The sequence below is a fragment of the Panicum hallii genome, chromosome 1 (genome assembly GCF_002211085.1).
Source record: "Panicum hallii strain FIL2 chromosome 1, PHallii_v3.1, whole genome shotgun sequence".
NCBI classification, from domain to species: domain Eukaryota; kingdom Viridiplantae; phylum Streptophyta; class Magnoliopsida; order Poales; family Poaceae; genus Panicum; species Panicum hallii.
This window is the reverse complement of record NC_038042.1, coordinates 58,881,391-58,901,130: the sequence shown is the minus strand read 5'-3', so window position 1 is coordinate 58,901,130 and position 19,740 is coordinate 58,881,391. Positions and strand designations below refer to the sequence as shown.

Genomic DNA, 19,740 nt, shown 5'->3' with positions numbered 1-19,740 from the left:
GTACGAGGTCGTGTTAATAAGTTGACAACGGTCCCCTTTCCTCTCGTCGCTCAGGCGCCGTTGGGTTAAAGGGACTAAAATAAATTTCGGTCACATTAAATATTTATGTCTAAATATTAGTTAAGAATATTAAATATAGTCTAATTAAAATAAATATATACTAATAATAAATTAATTAGATTTAATAAATTCATCATCTCTTTAATTAGCATCAAATATCCGATGGGACGAGAACTGGCGCAGGATCCAAGCACCCCTCAGTTGACAATGGCCCAAGGTTGTTAATGTGTTTGGGCTCCCCATCGGGCCGGGAAGAAAGATGGCAGGCCCAGATTTGATTGACAGCCGAGGGAAAATATTGGGCCGTATGCTTTGTGGGCTCAAATGCTTAATCCAGCCAGTTCTTCTTGGGACAAATTTAAATGGGCCAGTGGCACCCCTAGCGCCTCCTCCCTCGACTCGCTCAGCTCTCCTCTCAGCCATCCTCCGCCTCACCATCGTCTTCATGCCAGCGACATCCGCTCCCCCGTCACTACTCTCTCTCCTCCGATCCAAGCACCATCTGCGGATCCACCTTCTCCTCCGAATGAACGTCTGCTGAATTTTTTATCCTCCTTTCAGATATTAGGATGGACCAAGGCACACGAGCTGTTGAGAATCTCAAGGAAGGAAGAGTGGAGAGCCAAGCGGTTTCACGGCTTGAGGAGAGCATCCTGCAATCGGCCGGGCCGGTTCATGGGGGAAGACAGGGAAAGGGTCAGAGGAGGCAAATTCCCTTCAAGTCGCCGCTGCAGTTCCGGCTTCATCATCTTCTAGCGCAGCAGCTACTCACTTTTGAACAAGTGCAGTCTGGCCAAGCAACCATAGCTAGATTCATGGGTTGAACAATACAGGAAGCAAGACAGAGCGCGAGCACAGGAAATCAGCGGCTGCCACTGTTACAGCGGGGATGAGGCTGCCGGGCACGACGATGCCATGTCAGCGATGCGTCCAACGCTAGGCGCTCGTTCGCAGCCTACGGGGACGCTGAGGATCCAGGCCTCAGAGCCTCAGAGGCCAGACGCAGGCACGCAGCCGCGGGCGGTTGTGAGCCGGTGACTGACCGTGTGCTACGGTTTCTGTTACACAAAAGTCGTCCCTTGTCAGGTCTTGGTTCTCGAGCCGTCCGTGACTGTTTTCTTTGCTCATCCCACCCTGCCACTTGTCGTACCTGACCTGACACTGGCTTAGGTGTAGAGCCCTCCCTTGCTTGCACAGCAATGTCACCTATAAACACACTTAGCGTATGGACAACATTTAGACGGCTGCTATCTGCAAGTACATCCACATAACACAGAGTCGGAGACAAAAAAAAAAGACAACTTGTATAGTGGTTGTCTATTTGATTGTTCGTTACATTTTTAATGCATGTATGTATCCATGATCAAACACAAGTGAGATCTATTTATGTCATTTTGTTGCTTTTTTTATACAAATGAGATCAAGCATAAACAGGATGAACATAAAAATTAAAAAAATCTTTTAATAGGTCTGCCTGAGACTCTCACCACAAAATGGCGTTGCATTATAACTTACCTTTTGATCATGCCCATGTAATACATTGTTCTAGCCTTCTAGGTAGTCAACCTAAGTAGAAAGGAAAAGAAAGAGACGCGTGTCCCCATTTTAATTCTTAGTTGCACGGGATACGTCGGCTTTCAAGGCCTCATCTCTGAATGGATTGTGCACAAGTCTTAGTATTGTTCTCATTTGTTTTTAGTCCGTATGATATCGGATATTTGGATGCTAATTAGAGAAACTAAACATAATCTAAATATAAAATTAATTATATAAATGGAGACTAATTCACGAGACGAATCTATTAAAACTAATTAATCCATCATTAGCACATACTTACTGTAGCATAACATTGTCAAATTATAGACTAATTGTGCCTGATAGATTCATCTCACGAATTAGACTCCATTTATGCAATTGGTTTTGTAATTAGTTTATATTTAATATTTTTAATTGGTATCTAAATATCAAATATGATGGTATTAACGGTATTATTTTTAGTTCCTCGAACCAAACAGAAGCTATATGTTCATTTGCCTGCTGGCAGCTGGCTTTCAGGCTTTTGCCTATGGGCTTTTCCCTGTGGCCGTCAGACCGAGAGCGGCCCCGCGGCCGAGCAGCGGGAGTTGTCGACGGCTGACACACGCGGACATGCTGCGCGTGCCATGTTCCAAGGTGTGGAAGAGTGCAATCGTCAACTCCACCGAAATGTCTTATCAGGTAGGGCTAGTCAGCGTATTATTGTATATTTCTACTTGAGATAATAATATTTTAGAGATAGAAATTGTTTTTTAAAAAAATAAAATGTTGAAGAAAACAATGTCTGGATATCTCCAGCGGACATATGTGATGATATGAAGGCTAGTCGCACATGCGATGAATAAACGTCCCGTTTATTCATGATTTCAGAATGCTGACAAATCAATTTGATATCTAAACAGATTTTCAGCCAACTGTTAGCTACGTGGGATCCAAACAAATTTTATAGGGTATTTAAATCCAATTACTAATTGAACCTTAGCCGAGATTTTAAAATTTTTAGTAAGAATATAAATGTTAATAGATGTTAAAGTTAGGATTCTACTTGTTAGTTATCCGGATCCAATTATTTTTGTTAGTTATCCGGATCCATTTATGTTCACAGTATTTGGTTGCTTGTAATTATGCCTATTATTTTTGAATAAATAAGATTCAAATAGAGCAATATAGATAGGTTATATTTTTATAAAAAATTGGTACTAGTTTCACATTTTGTTGATTTAAAATGAATTAGTTTTGATAGATCTAATTAGATTTTTGTTAATTTTAATTTCAAAAAAATATAAAACCACCTTTGGAACCGCCCAAAGGGCAAAAATAGGTTCGGTTTCAATAGTTGGATGGTCTATATTATCTTATTTTAAGATTGAAGATTGAAAATCGGACTTTTGTTATAGTTAAAGGATATAAACCGGATTTTTTCTTTTTTTTTTTGCTGGTTGTGCTTAGAATCGGCTGAATTTGGTTTTGTCATCGCCATTTTTTTCTTCACCAAATACATTTACGTGGCATCATTTCATTGGGTAAAAATTTGATTGAAACAAAGAAAAAGCACTAGGTCGTTGAGTAATCACTCCCTTTAGGAAATGGGTGAATAGCCTGCACGTGTGTTGGAGTCGGTGCTAATTGAACTGTTTAATTTTTGAGAAACGGTGCTAATTCAGCCTGTGAGGGGACACCTGGGCCCGGGGAGTCCGAGCCCGTGCACTGATTGATCTATCTATTCTCAGGTGGTCCAATATTTGCGGCCCAATTAAGCGCATCTGCGCAACATGCGGCCCAGGTTGTGTCCAATATATATATGTACCTGAAGCGCGTTGGCACCGCCACCCTCTTGCCCAAAATTTTCCCCCACCCCCCCAACCCATCGCGCCCCCACCCCACCCCAAATTTCAAAATCATCGTCGCCGGCTCGCCGCTGCGCACTTCGGAGCCGCCGCTTCCAGGCTTCCGTCGCATTCCTCTCCGTCCCCTCCGTACCCGCTTCGCTTCGGCGCCGCCGCCGCCGCCCTTCCACCGCATTCCTCTCCGTCCCCCCGTACCCGCTTCGCTTCGGCGGCGGCGCCGCCCCTTCCAGGCTTCCACCCCATCCCTCTCCGTCCCTTCTCCTGTCGCCATTCCCGCACGCGCCATGGACGTCGACGAGGTGGAGGTGGGATCCCTGTACGATCTGCAGAAGGTTGTCAGGTGGGAGGACCAGAGCCGAGAACTCCACATCTCCGTCAAGGACTCCATCAGCCTCCACGACGCGGAAAAGCTCTGGAGCTACGTGTCCACGGCCGGCGGGCACGGCATTCTGCAGAATATAGAGATGCTCCGGGGGAAGCGCGAAGCACTCCTGGCGGGTACGGGGTTCTTCAGAATATCGAGATGCTCCGGGGGAAGCAGGAGGCTCGGCTGTTCGTCAAGGAGAAGCTGGGGGAGCTGCGAAGCTGGGTGGCGGACATCGACCAGCAAATCTCCACCCTCAACAACCAGAAGAGTCGGCTTCAAGCCGACATGGACGCTGGAGATCGTGGCCTACGACGCAGCTACGAGCCGGTCGTCTTGGATGGTCCCACTGCATATCTGGACATTGATATGGTATGATTCGATCTGTTCGTGGCTGATCGCGCTAATGTGAGATTGGTGGGCCTGTGGTTTATGTTCTGATGTCTGTTTCGGCGGGTTTACGGTCTGTTTTCTGACGCGTGATTTCGCGGATTTGGATTGGTTTGCGTGATATCTGATTTGTCCAATTTGTTTCAGGGTCCTAATGTTGAGGACACCGAAATTTGGATGGCAGAGCAGCGCCACCAGTAGAACGTTGGCGAGACCATGGCGATGTACACGGCGGAATCTCCGGACACGCTCGACCGCGATGAGGTCTACTGGGGTGAAGCAGCGTACAAGGCCCGGGAGATGAGCCAGGAGCGCGCGCTGGATGAGTTCAGCCTTGCTGTCGTCAATGCCAATCTTCGTGCTCTGAACACGTCAAAGGCTCGGATCATGCAGAGTTTGGCAGGTCTGGAGCAGCAATTCCTGCAGGAACCAACTTATCTGGGAGCCGCAAATGCTGAGTTTGATACGTTTCTCGACACTGCAGTATGCTCTCGCTCTGGGGATCAGCCGGGCCTCTTCTGATTCTGACAATAAGTACACTAAAGGACGTCTGCTATATAGCGATATACATACTTAGAGGAATAGCCAATACCTGAATATTGATACCAGTCATAGTATAGTCAATAGTTATCAGAATGATAGTTGTTTCGGTTTTGCTGTTGCTGCATTTAGTTCTAGTACACCTTTGATCCAAATTGGATTAGTTCGGTCCGTTACGTTGTGTATGGTTTCTGTTTGTTAGGTTTACACATTGTTGGGTTTCAATACATTGCAGAAGTACACTTTGCTTGTGATGAAATTAGTGATGGTGGCATTCCTAAACCTGGCCTAAGGCAAAATGGGTGATGCAAGGCTAAACAAAATAAATGATGCAGTTTCGTTTGTCTTCACTCTTATTTGCTCTTGAAGGAGCCGGCCTGTGGCTTTAGTGATTTCTTGTTTCGATTATTGTCTCTGGATGTCACCAAGGATTAAAAGAATGGCTATTGTAGTGTGGTCAAATCTAATTGATGGTAACTTTTATGGTTTTCTTTGGGGATAAGGCCCTGGTCTATCTTGTAGTGGATCATAAGCTTGTTCTGCTGCTTTATTAGGTTAGAAAACCTGATTCGATCTGGATTGACAGTCGATGACTATCATGAATTTGCAGCTTAATATGCTTCGCTCTCTGTGCTCTGCATTGCAATTAACCATGAGCCATCTGCGTAAACCTTGTATCTATTTTGTGCTGCAATAACTAGGCCATCCGAATCAGTAATCTAAATCTAGACCAATGTTACTGAGTTTGAAACCAATGAACCTTGATCTCAGGCATTTTGACACACAAGGTTTGTTCATGTCTGTGCCATGGCTGAAGTTAATTGCGTGTCGTTACACTTTTCTTCTTGGTTATCTTGTGCTTCTCAGATTAAGATAGCGATGTTTAACGTGAATAAATTTATCTTGGATATGCGCTTGATGGAGCACTGGTGTATGTATTTTGTATCATTGTTAGCCCGCAGCATTGAATGTGCGGTTAGTCGAACAAGTATGGTGTTTTTTTCCCTTGCTGTTAGGCTCCTTTAGCTTTGCTGACGGAAGAATGAGTTCATTTCAATTACACACCAACTTGCTTGAAGTAACATTGTTTTCACTTGAACGAGGTGCAGTGACAAGCGCCAGTTGCCAGCTAGTGGTAACGTCTCCAGTACCAGTAAGAGCAGATACTTTAGGTGCTGCATTATCTACCACAAAAAGTGAGTCTATGAAATTATTTTCCGAACATTCTCTTAATTTTTTTTTTCGGGTAATGCCCTACCTTTGGCTACGGCCAGAATTTGGCTTGGCTCACCAGGCCATGAACCAAACACTTTGTTTGAACGAAGCTTATGCAACATTCCTGGCATGCCTATTTTGTTCCTCATCCTCAGCAGTTCAGATGTTATCCTCATCTTGTGAACATCTATCCTTTGTCGTTGGTGGCTTGATGCAACATATGTTCTCGTCATATGCTAACTCATCTAGTTGAAATACGTCGTTCTAAAAAAATGTTGTTGAAAGAGGATCATCTCGTCATATCCGCATTGACCTTTGGCGTATTTTTTTATTCTGTTTTCCAACTGACTGATACCAAAGAAGAAAAAAAAACAAAAGCAGTATAAATCGACAAAAGAACACTTTGACTCTAGAGGCAAAAAAATCCAAGCCCAATAACCTATGCAAGGGTTTGCCAGAAAGAGCAAGCAAACCTCCAAAGCAACCGCGTTGGCCACCTCGCTGACCAGACCACCTCAGCGATCGAGCGAGCGAACTGTTCCGGCCGCGCCAGACCTGCAAAAGCACAGGCCTGCACAGCGCCCGGGGTGGGCCCCACCAGGCCACCACCTCCCCCCCCCCCTCTGTCCTTGCTTCCCTCACTCGCAGCCTCGCAGCATCAGTCTCCCCTCCCTCCTGCTTCCTGAATCGCTCGCTGGATTTTTCGAAACGAAACCAAGACCTCCCTCTCCACAGCAGGAGATTAGCGGGATTAGCTGCTCATTAACTCCACTCCAACTCCAAATCGGCAGTACTGGTAGTAATCGGCGTCCATCCACAGCAGCCACTGCCAGCAAAACCACCAAACCCAGCGGGAGAGCAGCCACCGCAATTTAATGCCTCCCCCCCACACCCCGTCTCTCGTCTCTGTGTAGAGAGCTCGCCTCGCTCGCTGCCAATCTCGCTGCCGCTCCCCACCGATCCGGCGCTGCCAGGAGCTTCCAGATCCGCCGCCCGGGCAATGCTGTAGCGCCGCGGGCCGGGATGGGTGGCGTCGGCGCCGGATTGCTGCTCCTGCTCGTCCTCCTTCTCCGCGCGGCCTCCGCTCTCCATGGTACGAACGGCTCCTTCCTTCCTCGTTCGCTCCTTTTCGCTGCCCGTGCTCGCTTTACGCTGGCATTGCGCTGTGTTGCTCGGCGGGTTGGCCCACCGGGGCTGTGCTCTCGCGCTTTGGGCTGGGGGTGCGGGGATTGCGCGCGTTCCATCGCAAATCCTTAGCTTGCCGGGGGCTCTGGTATGGTGCGCTGTTCCTGTCACGGGCTCGGGTCCTTGGAATCGGGGCGTGACGCTGGCGTCTCCAGCGCGCGCGCGTCCCGGGGTTTGGCATTTTTGGTGCGGGATGCGGAATTCAATTGCTGGGGGCGCGTTTTTGGGGGCGGCGGGGGGGGGGGGGGGGGATGTTTTAGATTGCAGCGTGTTTGAAGAATTTTGCTCTGTGGATAGGATCTAGTGACTAGTGAGGCGTGAAGCTTACGATACTGTCGGTGGGCTGGGTTGCCACTTCGTCCCCGCCCCTGCGTGTGCGGCTCTGGCAGCGACGGGCAAGTGTGTTTTGGAATTTTCGCTGACATCGAGCCCGTAATGCTCGGAATCAGGAGACATTGAGGCTTGAGGGATTCTACTTCGATTGGCATGCCTTTCTGAAGGCTGTTCATGCTGCAAGCAGATGCTGCCATGTATTCCTTGTTCGAAGGACTCAGGGTACAGGAGATTGTTGGATGCAAAGTTTCCCAACTTGCCATCTAGTGCGTTTTGTGTAGGGAGCTGGTGATTGCTAGCTGAGCTTCCTCACCATTCATGCTTTTGTAGTTTGTACTCAACTAGACCTTGGTAGTGCCTTCTGCACTAAGTTGCTCCTTAGTAAGCCTCATGACCAGGCATAAAATGTTAGGGAGAATGTAGCCTATGTGGAGCGGTGCATAAAATCGTAAGGAGAATATTCTTTGGTAGTTTATTTCGTCTGGGGTTACTATTGAGAATTGAAAGTGTATTCGTCTCCTTTTTTTAGGAAGGGGAGGAAATGATTCTCGTTAGGTATTTAAAATACAAGTATCAAGTTTGTAATTAAATAACTTATGTAAAGCTACAACAATATTAGGATGTTGTATAAGTTTATTCAGAATCAAGCTTTTGAAAAAAAAAATGTTTTCATCCCCAATTATCACCAAGCCTTGTTTGAGAAACAATAATTGCCGATGGACATTGGCCATTAAACTCCCATGCACCACATGCCTTTATGATGTTACACTTGATACAGGACTTATTATATGTTTGATACATAATTTTCTCAGGTTTTAACTATATTTCTTTAGTGTAAACCCTAATCCCTCTATGTTCTGCAGAAACTATATTGCCTAGTCCAGCACCGGCTCCATCAAAATCCCCTGAAGCGAGATTGTTTGGACCTCGCATTTCCCCTTCATTTCCACCAAGGGCACCGTCACCTGAATCTCCTGGTACACAACCATGGCAACTTAAAACTACAATCTCAAGCTTCAAATTCTCATAGACTGCTATTTAATTTCCTTTTATTCTTGTAGGCATTGCCGTGCGCCATCATCCGCACAAGCATCAGCACCACAGAGAATCAAATCAGGGCCCTTCACCATCCTCATCACCTCCACCAGAAGGTTTGGCATTGGAATTTTCACATTCTTACCCTGTCAGGAATCCTTGTATTACTTTATTGAATCCTATACTTGTGTCATTATCTGTGGTCTATTTGTCTAGCACCGTTTCTAGTGAGATTTGAGCCATCTTATGACTAAACATGTGATTGTTGCACTTTTCTATATTCACTGAATAGTTTCTTGGATCTTTAGCAGGTTGTTCTAGCTATACTTGCAACGAGCCACTGACTGCAACACCAATTGGTTCCCCTTGTGGTTGTGTCGAGCCTATTAGTGTTATCATTGATCTGGATGTAGCTCCATATCTACTGTTCATGCGCATAGCAGAGTTGGAAGTTGAAGTTGCGGCTGGGACTTTTCTTAAACAAAGCCAGGTGAAGATCATGGCTGCAGTTGCAAGTATCCAGGATGACCAGAAGACACGGGTGACCATCTATTTGGTGCCATTAAGAGAACACTTTGATACTTATACGGCATCCCTAATATCTGATAGGTTCAGGGATAAAAAGGTTCAGATAAATTCATCTATTTTTGGAGATTATAAAGTTATCAATATAAGCTATCATGGTAAAGCCCTGTACATGGAATACCCCTTTCATAGGTTATTTGCTTGAATCATGTTTGTAAATACGCATTGTTGTCACTGCAGGATTGCAATCCGTGTCACCATCTCTGCCTGGGGAATTGGATCCAGGAACTGAAGATCCTATAACGGCGGCAGTGCCCAATCAGAAGAAAAAGCACAAGAAATCAGATATTTGGATCATTGTGATAGGTTCAGCGTCTTCTCTTGGACTTCTGTTGACATGTGCTGTTATCCTGATTTTAATAGTAAAATGGAAGAAACTTGGACGGCTTCATGAGGCAATGAGCCCTGCAACTACCACAGCAGCTAACAGAAGATATGGTATGGTATTATTACTTCTTTTGTTTTTTGCTTGTTTATGCTCTGTCGACTATCTGTTGCTTATGGCTGCTTGGAAAAATCTTAGAATTAATGCTGTGATAGGAATGTTAGCGTCACTCTGTTTTTTTTCCTAGAACATTTATTATCATTTTCATCTTGCTAAGTCTAGATTTTTATGGTCAACATTGGGAAAGTTTGATTACCATAAACATGCATTAACAGTTTCTGTTTTTCAATCTTTATTAGCATATGATTTGTAACAAAATCTAGTGGTAAAGGTCTCCCGAGTACACTAAATGATTGCTACTTTTAAAAGTGCTTCTGCAGTTATACTGACAGCTTAATCCATGATGCAGGCGCCAGATCAACTTTGTCAACCAGCATGGTGAGCTCTGTGTCAGCATCAATGCTTTCAACAGTGGCTACTTGCACATTGTCTGTAAAGACATTTTCACTAGCCCAGCTACAGAAGGCCACAGATGGTTTTGATTCAAAAAGAGTTTTGGGTCAAGGGGGCTTTGGACGTGTCTACCATGGGATGATGGAGGATGGAAACGAAATTGCTGTTAAATTGCTTACAAGGGAGGACAGGAGTGGTGATCGTGAGTTCATTGCAGAGGTGGAAATGCTCAGTCGACTACACCACCGTAATCTTGTCAAACTGATTGGTATTTGCATTGAGCAGAACAAAAGGTGTCTTGTGTATGAGCTCATACGCAATGGAAGTGTGGAATCCCATCTTCATGGTATGCCAAATAGAAAAGCTATGCTTGACAACTCTTGAATGGAAAGCGTTGACTGCATTGATCTCCATAAAATAATCAGATGAGGCTTATTTATTTTGTTCAAACATGGCTGGCTAAATCAGCAGCCATTCTAATTGTAGGGCTTTGAGTTTTTTAATGGTGTAGTTTTAAGGAAGCGCATATTTGTACAGTATTAACTGGCAGTTCCAATTTTTTTCAAAAAAAACTGAAAATTGCTCTGATGACATGTCTTTCTTAAACTGCATTTCCACAACACTCAGAAACAAGAAGTACAGAAATTCATATTTTCCTCTGCGATGTTTGTGTCTAGTCTAGGATTTGTGAGATTATGATTGTTGGGTTGATCTCAGCCTTTTTCTGTCCATAGGTGCTGACAAGGCTAAGGGATCGCTGAACTGGGATGTTAGGATGAAAATTGCTCTTGGGGCTGCTCGAGGCTTGGCGTATCTGCATGAAGATTCAAACCCTCATGTTATACACCGTGACTTCAAGGCCAGCAATATATTATTAGAGGAAGACTTCACTCCCAAGGTTACTGATTTTGGTTTGGCAAGGGAAGCATCCAATGCAACTCAACCCATATCTACCAGGGTAATGGGTACTTTTGGGTAAGGCACACTTCGCTTATGTCCATCCAATATAACGGTTTCAATAGCCATGAGATCATTTGTCAATGAATTATATAATGTGCGGCATTTTGTTACTTATGATTATGATAGGATGACTTCTGTTCTTTGTGATTGATACTTATTACATGGATACACTCCTGAAGGCCACTTTTGGGGGGAAAAATGCAGCTAATATAACTATCATGATTAGTTCCTAGAGTTTGTTGATACCTTTTTGGTGTTGAGTAATGCTCTTGAGAGATCATTTTTTTTTGGCCAGACAATTCGTGGTATCAGACATGGCTTTACCTACACCTCATGCTCCAGAGTCTCTTGCTTTTTATTTGATTGTATTTTAATTTTTCTCTATGGCTGCACAGGTATGTTGCTCCAGAATATGCAATGACGGGGCATCTTCTTGTCAAGAGCGATGTCTACAGTTATGGGGTTGTCTTGCTGGAGCTTTTATCAGGAAGGAAACCCGTAAGCATCTCTGAGTCCAAGGATCCTGAGAACCTTGTGACTTGGGCCCGTCCTCTGCTAAGCCATAAGGAGGGCTTGGAGAAGTTAATTGATCCTTCTCTGAATGGAAAGTTTAACTTTGACAATGTAGCTAAAGTGGCATCCATTGCTTCCATGTGTGTGCACACCGATCCATCACAGAGGCCATTCATGGGAGAAGTGGTCCAGGCATTGAAGCTTATCTACAATGATCCAGATGAGGCTTGTGACGATTCCTATAGCCCAAGGAATTCATCTGACCAAGACGGTGACTATGAAGGGGGCCTTGTCTTTGAGAGTGGCAGCTGGGGATTCGGGGCCTCTGGGTGTCTAGACTACCGGAACTCCTTACCATTTGTTACTATGGACTACAGTTCTGGACGACTAGGACACCGTGACCCTCGGTCGGCATTGTCAACGGACTCCCATGTCCAGTCACCAGTGCTGCAGAACAGATCAGGCCCCTTGCGGATGAAGAAAAAGCTTGCCTCCTTCTACCGTTCTAGAGGCAGCATTAGCGAGCATGGGCACCTGCCGCGGCATTGATTGATCAGTAAGCTAGTGTTAGGGCTGTTAGCTTTGGTTTGACTTTGGGAATGAGGCTGGGAGGTTTGTCATCACCTCTCGATGATTCTTGCCTCATGTTAGTGTACAGTTCCGGTGACCCTTGGGGCGTGGTGCCTTGGGTATAGGTGTTTTCATTTGCCTTCTGCTTCTTCCCCGGAAGCAATGAGGATGGGGTTGGCAGATGCTCTCTAATTTTGCAAATTGCGGTTCATTCCTCATGCATCTGATTGGTGTAATCTTGGTTAGGGAAGTTTATTGCCGAAATTCTGGGCATCATGTTGTTGCGACTAGGTGGTTGTACTTGCTGCAGTTCGAGTTCATTGTAAACAGTGCCAGTGATCTTCCTCGCGTTGGCGAGGTGACTGTAAACCGGCTCAGCTGTCAGGTGGTAACTGGGTAATAATCTTGGTTCGCTATTGCTCATGGTACTTTGCCTCTCTAGCTGCATCGTTTATCATGCGAGTGTTTTGCTCACAATACTTGTGCTCTTGTGGAGGTCGTGGCTCCAGTGTCCTTGTTCTCGTGGCGTCAAGCCCAAGCACGGAGCCGTTTCATTGTGTGAAAATGCTTGCAACATTTTCTATTCTGATTTCAAATTGATCTGCCACTACAAATGCTGTAAAAATTCGATTTATCGTCCGGCTCCCCTTGAAAGAAAATCCCTCAAAAATTAAAAAGGAAAAGGAGAATACGAGGTCCAACTCTGCAATATTGGGCCCAAGAAGCCCATCGTACAGCACATTAACCCACGAAGCCGAGTGAGAGGGGCAACGAAACGGAAACCCTCCCCAGCTTTGCCCCCAAACCCCGACATCTGCCAATGGCGGCCACCGCGATGGACCACGACGGCGGCGGCGACGTCGTCACGCCGGGGGAGCTCCTGGGTAACTCGTTAACCCTCGTGGCCGGACGCGGAGCCTACGCGGAAGGCCGTTCCGTGCGCGCGTCATTCACCGGCCACCGCCGCATCGTGCCGCCCGCACCTGGCTCCGACGACCAGGTAGGGTTTGTTTGTTCGGGTTTTCGAATGTCTTTTCTTGGTACGTGTGACGAGCTGGTTAGGTTGGGTTTCAGAGGTCTACGGTGGAGGTGGTGGGGCACAAGGCCCATGGAGCCGTGCCGCAGCCTGGAAGCGTCGTCATCGCCCGAGTAAGATATCTCAGCAATCACCAGCGTTCGTTGCTCTTGTGTAGATTCTTATAGTCACCGAATACCATAGTTGAATCAGTGGGCATCTAGCCATCTCTTGTCCATGTCAGTAATTATGCATGTAAATATGGGCTGGTGGGAGTATGGTGTATGGTTTACAGTTTACTTTTAATTTTGTCAACACTCATATCATGTCCATGCTTGTGTGAAATTTGGATGTTCCTTGTCCACATGCATGTCCTAGTTCAGGTTGGGGGTGGGGTGTGTCTTAGCGGCCATGTTTGTAATTAGGATAGTGCTGGTGACACCCAACCTGTTCATAGATGTGTTTCTTGAACCTTGGAGCCTCAGGCTACTGGCTTCCTTGTGTTACTGGTTCACACATTGGTTTGAATGTTTGTATCTTGTTAGCATCATTTAGAAATTATTTTTACAGAATAAATTGGGGGAGAGATCTTGCACAAGTGTAGTCACCAGAGCGTTGTTAATTTTCTTTTTTCCAATAATTTCCCTACCGCCATTTTATTGTCATGACACTAAATGGTAATTTCAGGCATCTTTGCTGAAAGTACTTGTCTAACATAATTGTGGGTCTCTTTGTTCTTAAACAGTGGAAGTTTCTGAAACTGCTGATTGCTGAAAGTTTTTCTCCTGCAGGTAACAAAGGTTATGGCTAGAATGGCCAATGCTGATATCATGTGTGTTGACTCAAAGGCTATCAAAGAAAAATTCACTGGCCTGATAAGGTGGTGCCTTGCAAATGATTTTGTTTTGCACTGTTGCTTCCATCTTTTATTGTTTCCAGCTGATGTCTTGCACTACATTTTCTTTAGTTAGTTGCTGACTTCCATGCATGGATTCATGCTCTTATTCATCCTAGAGAAAACCAATCAGGGCAAAAAGTTTCATGCATATCCTCTGTTTTATTGGCAGGCAGCAAGATGTTCGTGCGACTGAGATCGACAAGGTGGATATGTACCAGTCATATCGGCCTGGGGACATTGTTAGAGCTGTGGTTGTATCCTTAAGGGAAAAAATCTAATGCAAAAAAAATCTTTTTTTCCCTTTTTGTTACCAACCTTGATCATGTTCACTTGTCCTTGGGTCATTCGCATCTATGCTTCAATTGACAACATTTTTTTATCTTTAATTACTTTCACTTTGATATCTATCCTGTTTGGTTAGTTAATATTTTTGGCTGGCTGAGGAAGTTGAGATCCTTAAATGATGTCAAAGCTTTCTCTTGGTGATGCAAGGGCATATTATCTTTCCACTGCGAAGAATGAACTTGGTGTTGTTTCAGCACAAAGTATAGCTGGTATGAAAGGGTGCTGCATACAATTTGTTTGTACGAAACATGGAACTGCTCCCATCATTCTATGATGTAACATAATTTTATTGATCTGGCTTCCCATATGTTTCTTCAGGTGGTACATTGGTCCCAATCAGTTGGACTGAGATGCAGTGTGACTTGACTGGCCAAATTGAGCAAAGGAAAGTTGCAAAGGTGGAATAGATGTGCTAGCCTTCCTGACAAATGGTAAACATGTTAGTAACTGGTATTATCTTGAGTTTTCTTCTGCACTCCTAAGTATTGAATATATGGACTTCTATATAAAAAGCCTATTCGCAATACTGCATCAATGTTGATGATTTGGTGCATCCGTTCGAATTTCTTATGCAATTAGAGTAGAAATAGACTGCCTTTTCTTCACTCCCTGCAAAATGCTCATATGTCCTTTCAATTGGTCACAATGTAAGGTGATTGAAAGTTACAAGTCATTCTTACCACAAATTTCTGTCCACACATTACAGGCTGTGATGGTGTAGAACATGTCGGACAGCGAGACCAGAAACTCGGCCTTGGACTACTGATTGTGCAATGTCTGAATTCGTGATGCTGGAAGCTGTATTGAGTATCTTTTTTTGGGATAACCCTGGCTGAATCTAAGTAGGAGATGGTTCACCAAAAATGTTAGCCATGGATCCTGCAGTCCACCAATCTTGTGATCTGTAACTCGTGAGCTATTGACATTGCCGTTGAGCCGAGTTTTGTATACAGTGGAAATTCTGGCTTTGCATTATTGAGATATGTTGATGTGTCTTTCTGGTTGCCATGACGGTAAATGGCTTACTCGCAGCGCCAGATGAGGTGTCCTGCGTGAGTGCGTGGCTTTGAGGACCGTACTGGTTTCAAACGGGCATCTTGTGATGATATTTGAGATCATTCGGGCCTGGTTAGTATTTCTTTTATTTCCCGACCACCGCAGGCGTCAGCGGAGCCCCATGTCTCCAGGCTCCAGCTCTAGCTTCATTAACAGTTTTGTCACCGGCGTAGCCGTAGATTCATAGAAAGCTCCTGTCCAAAATTTTGACCGAAACCACAGCAAATGCACGCCGCCCCGGAAGGTCAAATCACGGACGATGCAGGCATATGCTGCGGAACAGCACGAAGGAAGTGGAAGTAGCAGAGTTTGCCAGTTCTTCGATTCAAAATTGTTGCAGCAAGGATCTGTTCAAAACGACCATGGCTTCACTCAGAAGCAAATACTTTTTATCTTACACATACGATGAAATTGGAATCAAAGCCAATGTTAATGAAATGAATAGATGATAAACCGCCAACACGGCCACACACAAGCATGGGAACCACAATGCTTATCTGTACAACCCATCCAACCCAAAATGTTAAGAGAAGGGCCTGGTCATGATTTCGCAAACAGCTGCACGGCATTCAGATTGCAAGGAGCCGTCGAATCCCTAAGGCAGCTGCAGAAGCCATCTTCATCTGTAGGGAATGACGCTGGCAGTGGTCGATCCGGGATCACACCAACCTACCAAAATTATCATTCAGGACAACTCAAAAGCAGCTAAACCATAAGTAAGGGATTGTTTTCCTCAAACACTCTGCTTTTTGAGGCAAGGAACAAATTGCCTACCTTGTCTATGTCGGTATGTGCAGGAGTTTCATAGCGTGCTACGGTCACAGCTAAGCCAGATCCATCAGATAATCCAAAAACCGACTGAATCTTCCTGAATGTTGGCAGATAACGGGAGTGAGATGATAAGCACTCAGAATCAGAACAAGGATTTCAATCATACAGGTACAGGCAAGCAGTACCCTTTTCCATATGTTGGTTCCCCATATACGACTGCCCTTTTATTGTCTTTCAGTGCTCCAGCAAGGATCTCACTTGCACTCGCAGTTCCTTTATTTACCTAACAAGTTCAAAAAATGGCATCATTTGATGTGTACTAACCTAAGAAACGGTAAGGAAAGCAGAATGACGGAAAATGCAATCATCCTGGTAAAGACTAACTGAGTCCGTCTGTCATTTTTTTCTTTAAGCAATGCTAGGCCATACCAGCACAACCAAAGGTTCTGATGCAGCAATTGTGTCGGCTCCATCTGCCTCATAAATGTCACGAACACCTTGGCTATCACATATATACACAATAACTCCCTTGTCCATCCTGTCAAAGGAGCAAAAAATTAATACTTTAATAGAAGTTAAATTTAATATGATATCAGCTGCTAGATGTTCTAAGCCCACATGAAATGCTAAATATATTACTACAGCATGTACAACCTTACACAAAGCTGACTGGTAGAAGCTCCAAGTTTTCAGAACTCGAATTAATATGCCAGTCATTTTTTTATAGGTGCATACATGCATGCACACATATACAATTAAGTAGCCCACCAAGATATGTGGATAAATACCATACATAATAAAATGCCACTAATACAAGCTTACCAAATTTTTGCAATTTGAATTCCTTCAGGAAACAGGCCACCACTGCATCAGATATAACATGTCAAAGTTCCAATAAGAAAATGTCAACATATACCCCAGTTTCTGGAGGTCCAAACCTGTTATTGCGCAGATCCAACACAAAGGATTTTACATTGTTGTCCCTTAATGTCTTAATGGCCTCCCTAACAGACTCTGCGGGAGGATAATCAATTGACATGATTAGCAGGACTTAGCATCTGGCAAAAATTTATGATGCTTTACAAAGACATTAGAGCTTCTCGATGTGGCAAACCTGCAGCATTTTGGTTAAATGTTGTCAATTTGATGTAACCGATCTTTGAGCTATCTTTTGCACCTGGAATCTCACACATCCTAGACCTCACTGGGTTTAAAGAGACAGTTTGTCTCCTGGCAACAAACATCATAGAATAATTACTGGCTACTTTTCAAGACGAATTCACTCCTTTTATTTTCACTATGTAAAAAAGGATTGTATCATTGACTTACGTTAGAACCACATGCCTGGTACTGGGCCCACTACGAATAGACAGATCTACTGAACTTCCTTCAGGGCCCCTAGCAAAGAGTTGACAGAAGAACATCACCTCTTAAAACTATCAAAAAACATCAAACAAGGGCAAAATTAAAGGATACAAGTATATATGTTTCTCTAACACTGCGTTTTAGCCGCTGATCATCTATTGGTTAGTGCGTGTGTAACAATGATAATTGGCCTTACTGTAAGCGCTCTGCAGCATCATATATATCCATGTCTTCAGTGCTTCTGTTGTCAATTGCCAAAATGATGTCTCCAGGAAGAATGCCAGCCTTTTCTGCAGGACCACCTGGGGTGGCTGTCATTACAGCAACTCCTGAAGGTGATCCATTAATCGCCATTGGGTAACCAATCGATAAACCTACACCCGTGAGTGCGCCTTGCGTACCAGACTTCCTTCAGAAAAGACAATGACGTGCATTATAAATTATACTAACTGCATTGTAAGCTTCTGTGGAAGCCAATGGTTGAGTTTTATACCCGCAAGCTCTTCAATTTCTCAGGTTCCAAGAAACGAGTGAATGGATCATCCAATGTTGAAAGCATTTTCTTGATTGCTGCATCTGCAATGCAATTTTGGCTAAGCAAAATGATCATATGGAATCCAAATTCTAACAGTAAGATGATTAGTTTTCCACAAATCTATAATGCACTCGACTTCTGGATCCTACCAATGCTATTAGCTAATTAGTTATATACTAACACTGCTGTTCAGCGTTACAGCTCCTACCAAAGGAGGCACATTGTAATATCCGTCTGTCGTAGAAAAGCTTGCAATATGCAATGATGATTTCATTTGGACACTTAAACCTGCCCTTGTTGTATAACAAATCTATTTGTAACCACTTTATTAAATGACTGTCAAATGCCTGATGCAGCTATACTTACAACAATAGAAATGTTCTTGTGATGTATGAACGGCAAGATTCTAGTTCTAGTTAAGAAAAGGGAAGGGCAATGTTCAGAACCATACATGTCTCTTCCCTTGTATTCATCGGTTCATTGCGAAGGGCATTTTCACGGTATCTAAACCAACTTTGCCCATTGAATGATTTGTCGTAGTATGCTCGATCAACTGCGCGCCAAGCCTCCAGGAAAAGCAAGTTTTCCTCTGTAAGTGCCGATGCTTGGATTTACCCAATAACAAATTACACATAGGTGTAAGCAGACATCAGAACAATGTGGAAAAAGGCTGAAGCTGCAGGGTTCTACAAATGTTGATCACTTACATGAAGGTGTTGTATAAGAAGCTGCCGAGATGGACATGACGAGCACCATCCCTAAGACCATATGGCCAAAACCAACAGACATGAAGTGCTTGGATCGCCCATCCTGGTGTAATGCACTAATGGCCTGATAAAACCGATTTATATTGCAGTGCATGACAATCATCAGTGAAGAGTAACGAGACAGCAATCTCTTTATTGGTCGTGTCAATCTGGACACAGACGGTCCACTTGCTAAACATTTGGTGGATCTACAACAATGCTTTGTTTGAGCGAAACAGCAGGCTGCTGCACGTAGAGGTGGACAAGGTTCCCATATAGATACAACCGCCACCTGTGATTCAATCAACAATGGTTCAAAATGATGATAACTCTGAAATGTTAAGCATAACTATGTAGGCCAACAAAAAGTTGCAGTAGCATGAATGTAAGAAGCGAGGCCAACTATCCAAGCAGCGGCAGTGGTACTGGTACCAGCAGCAAGTAAGCAAACATCAATGGAAGAAACGCTCAACGGAGTCATCAGCCAGCTCTACATGCCAATGTGTTAATCCTAGGTAGATAGTCTAGAGTCGTAAAGGAAATGAAGCATCAACACGGCTACAGTAGAAGCAATCATCAGCAGTAGCATGCGCTTCTCACTAGCTCCTACCCAACAACGACCCACACGAACCGCCGGGGCCAATTGCTTATTTGCTTACTGAAATACCAGCGCGAGAGCTTCAGAGATGAACAGGTGGCATAAGAAGAAAGCGGGGTGGTGGGGTGATCACCGTGTGAAGGCGGCCAAGGCAAGCCCGCGACGGCGAGGCGGACGACGCGGCGGATGCGGAGACGAAGAGCGGGCGAGAGCACGTCGCCATCGATCTCCCCCTTTTCGCTCCCTGGGTATGGCTTTTCGAACGGAGAGGAGAGGGGCCTCCCGTTTTCTGGGGTCGCGCTTTTCCGGTGGAGTCGACGCGAAATTGGAATTTCTTTTGCCGGGGTGGATAATGGCCACGGAATTGCCAGGAGGGGAGAGCACGAGCTAGACGACGACGGCGACGCCGGAGAGGAGAGGGGATTGGGCTAAGCGGTCAC

General features: G+C 44.7%; 3 protein-coding genes across 5 annotated transcripts; 2 read left to right on the top strand and 1 right to left on the bottom strand.

Moving 5' to 3' along the window:
* Window positions 1–6,628: 6,628 nt before the first annotated feature.
* LOC112899354 (receptor-like serine/threonine-protein kinase ALE2) lies at window positions 6,629–12,394 on the top strand. 2 transcript variants are annotated; one of them, XM_025967905.1, is made up of 8 exons: window positions 6,629–7,045; window positions 8,334–8,447; window positions 8,532–8,621; window positions 8,817–9,188; window positions 9,271–9,528; window positions 9,885–10,274; window positions 10,663–10,903; window positions 11,284–11,950. In XM_025967905.1, the coding sequence occupies exons 1-8, from the start codon at window positions 6,976–6,978 to the stop codon at window positions 11,948–11,950; spliced, it is 2,202 nt and encodes a 733-aa protein (XP_025823690.1). In that variant the 5' UTR covers window positions 6,629–6,975. The 2 variants fall into 2 exon arrangements, with proteins under 2 accessions (XP_025823690.1, XP_025823612.1); XM_025967827.1 differs by having other exon boundaries at window positions 6,630–7,045; window positions 8,814–9,188; window positions 11,284–12,394.
* A 339-nt stretch (window positions 12,395–12,733) lies between these two features.
* On the top strand, window positions 12,734–15,224 carry LOC112903406 (exosome complex component CSL4). Of its 2 annotated transcripts, none has more exons than XM_025972673.1 (7): window positions 12,734–12,971; window positions 13,046–13,120; window positions 13,778–13,866; window positions 14,054–14,138; window positions 14,357–14,438; window positions 14,548–14,668; window positions 14,936–15,224. In XM_025972673.1, exons 1-6 carry the CDS (start codon window positions 12,792–12,794, stop codon window positions 14,634–14,636), a joined length of 600 nt encoding a protein of 199 aa, XP_025828458.1. In that variant the 5' UTR covers window positions 12,734–12,791; the 3' UTR covers window positions 14,637–14,668; window positions 14,936–15,224. The 2 variants fall into 2 exon arrangements, with proteins under 2 accessions (XP_025828458.1, XP_025828451.1); XM_025972666.1 differs by having other exon boundaries at window positions 12,735–12,971; window positions 14,548–14,660.
* Window positions 15,225–15,575: 351 nt separating this feature from the next.
* On the bottom strand, window positions 15,576–19,709 carry LOC112903396 (carboxyl-terminal-processing peptidase 2, chloroplastic). The gene is made up of 13 exons (XM_025972654.1): window positions 19,434–19,709; window positions 18,664–18,994; window positions 18,408–18,560; window positions 17,915–17,997; window positions 17,618–17,826; window positions 17,386–17,454; window positions 17,171–17,286; window positions 16,995–17,070; window positions 16,879–16,920; window positions 16,486–16,594; window positions 16,242–16,339; window positions 16,060–16,153; window positions 15,576–15,954 (listed from the first exon to the last, which is right to left on the bottom strand). The coding sequence occupies exons 1-13, from the start codon at window positions 19,521–19,523 to the stop codon at window positions 15,826–15,828; spliced, it is 1,599 nt and encodes a 532-aa protein (XP_025828439.1). The 5' UTR covers window positions 19,524–19,709; the 3' UTR covers window positions 15,576–15,825.
* Between the last annotated feature and the right edge of the window lie 31 nt (window positions 19,710–19,740).

Bases quoted from the DNA above. Each gene is read 5' to 3' on its own strand.
- LOC112899354 (XM_025967827.1), top strand. From the start codon at position 6,976: ATGGGTGGCGTCGGCGCCGGATTGCTGCTCCTGCTCGTCCTCCTTCTC. The intron at 9,189-9,270 runs GTAAAGCCCTGT...TTGTCACTGCAG, and splicing joins TATCAATATAAGCTATCATG to GATTGCAATCCGTGTCACCA. The intron at 10,904-11,283 runs GTAAGGCACACT...ATGGCTGCACAG, and splicing joins AGGGTAATGGGTACTTTTGG to GTATGTTGCTCCAGAATATG.
- LOC112903396 (XM_025972654.1), bottom strand. From the start codon at position 19,523: ATGGCGACGTGCTCTCGCCCGCTCTTCGTCTCCGCATCCGCCGCGTCG. The intron at 17,827-17,914 runs GTATAAAACTCA...TTCTGAAGGAAG, and splicing joins AGAAATTGAAGAGCTTGCGG to TCTGGTACGCAAGGCGCACT. The intron at 16,340-16,485 runs GTATGGCCTAGC...TGAACTTGTTAG, and splicing joins CAGAACCTTTGGTTGTGCTG to GTAAATAAAGGAACTGCGAG.
- LOC112903406 (XM_025972673.1), top strand. From the start codon at position 12,792: ATGGCGGCCACCGCGATGGACCACGACGGCGGCGGCGACGTCGTCACG. The intron at 12,972-13,045 runs GTAGGGTTTGTT...GTTGGGTTTCAG, and splicing joins CACCTGGCTCCGACGACCAG to AGGTCTACGGTGGAGGTGGT. The intron at 13,121-13,777 runs GTAAGATATCTC...TTTCTCCTGCAG, and splicing joins GAAGCGTCGTCATCGCCCGA to GTAACAAAGGTTATGGCTAG.